The sequence below is a fragment of the Bos grunniens genome, chromosome 7 (assembly GCF_055505025.1).
Source record: "Bos grunniens cultivar Pamir isolate PY7600 chromosome 7, Bosgru_T2T1.0, whole genome shotgun sequence".
Classification (NCBI taxonomy): Eukaryota; Metazoa; Chordata; class Mammalia; order Artiodactyla; family Bovidae; genus Bos; species Bos grunniens.
Window position 1 is genome coordinate 10,491,474 of NC_141171.1, and position 1,782 is coordinate 10,493,255.

At 38.5% G+C, this 1,782-nt stretch overlaps 1 protein-coding gene across 1 annotated transcript; it reads left to right on the plus strand.

Moving 5' to 3' along the window:
- Positions 1–776: 776 nt before the first annotated feature.
- Positions 777–1,565, plus strand: LOC147368350 (olfactory receptor 7A17-like). The gene has a single exon (XM_086413563.1). The coding sequence runs from the start codon at positions 777–779 to the stop codon at positions 1,563–1,565; it is 789 nt and encodes a 262-aa protein (XP_086269689.1).
- The last annotated feature ends 217 nt before the right edge of the window (positions 1,566–1,782 follow it).

Genomic DNA, 1,782 nt, shown 5'->3' on the forward strand with positions numbered 1-1,782 from the left:
ATGATGTACTCTGCATAGAAGTTAAATAAGCAGGGTGACAATATACAGCCTTGACGTACTCCTTTTCCTATTTGGAACCAGTCTGTTATTCCATGTCCAGTTCTAACTGTTGCTTCCTGACCTGCATATAGGTTTCTCAAGAGGCAGGTCAGATCGTCTGGTATTCCCATCTCTTTCAGAATTTTCCACAGTTTATTGTGATCCACACAGTCAAAGGCTTTGGCATAGTCAATAAAGCAGAAATAGATGTTTTTTTGGATGTAAAAGAAGTGTCAAAGTCCTCCTCTATTATTGTGCTGCTGCCAATTTCTCCATTTAGGTCTCCTAATACTTGCTTTATATATTTCAGTTCCTCTATTTTAGATGGATATATCTTAACAACATTTAGTAGAACTTTATGTTCTCCATTTTTAGGTCTTCTTGAACTCTCAGTTTAAAAAAAAAAGTACCCTCATCCACTGTTTTTACACTTTTTTACACTATTCATAGAATCTGTCACCATGTGGCATGACATAAGATATTTATGTGCTTATATTTTTTATTATTATTTTTTGGCTTTTCTTTCTCAGAATTTTAAACCTAGAAAATGGCTAGTATTCAGCATATATTCCTCAAATGGATAAAAATATTTCTCATTAAAACTGTGTAATGCATGATCCTTTGAGAGAAAATCTGAAAGCTTTCTGCACATCATAATCTAACTGGGACTACCTTAGCACTGTAGATCACTGCTCATCATCCTGGCTGTCAATTCAGACTCCCACCTCCACACCCCCATGTACTTCTTCCTCTCCAACCTGTCCTTTGTAGACATCTGTTTCACCACCACAACAATCCTAAAGATGTTAATTAATATACAGAGCCAGAGAAAAGCTATATCCTATGAAGGCTGCATCAGTCAGATGTATTTTTACATGCTCTTTGCAGTGCTGGATGATTTTCTTCTGACCGTGATGGCCTACGACCAGTATGTGGCCATCTGCCACCCCCTGCACTACATAGTCATCATGAACCCTCGACTCTGTGGACTTTTGGTTCTGTTATCCTGGCTCATTAGTACCCTGCTTTCCTTGTTAGAAACCTTGCTTGTGTTATGGCTGTCTTTCTGTACAGATTTGGAAATCCCTCACTTTTTCTGTGAAATCAAGCAGATTGTCCAACTTGCCTGTGATGATACGCTTCTTAATGATACCATTATGTATTTTACAGCAGTGCTGTTTGGTGGTGGTCCCCTGGCTGGTATTCTTTACTCTTACTCTAAGATAATGTTCTCCATACATGGAATCTCATCACCTCAGGGGAAATATAAAGCAGTCTCCATCTGTGCATCTCACCTCTCAGTTGTCTCCTTATATTATTGTTCAAGCCTAGGAGTGTACCTTAGCCCTGCTACTGCTCCCCACAACTATCATTCAAGTGCCACAGCCTCTGTGATGTACACCGTGGTCACACCCATGCTGAACCCCTTCATCTACAGTCTCAGAAACAAAGACATAAAAAGAGCTCTGAAAAGAGTCATTCATATAAAAAGGGAAATTGTTCTGGGTTTGAAGAAGCATCCTTGAAGAAGACCTCAAGCTTTGGAACAAAAACTCCTATTCTTTGATTAGATTGTGGATGTTGAGCTTGCTTTTTCTATTCATTTCCTGGAATTTCTGTTTCTTTGACTTTTACACTTTAAATAAATTGTGCACTCACTTTTTGAAGCTTTTTCCTCTCTCTGATGAAAAGACAGTTATCCCCATTATCCACTTTCCTATTTTCAAAAAGTTTTTCCTAGCC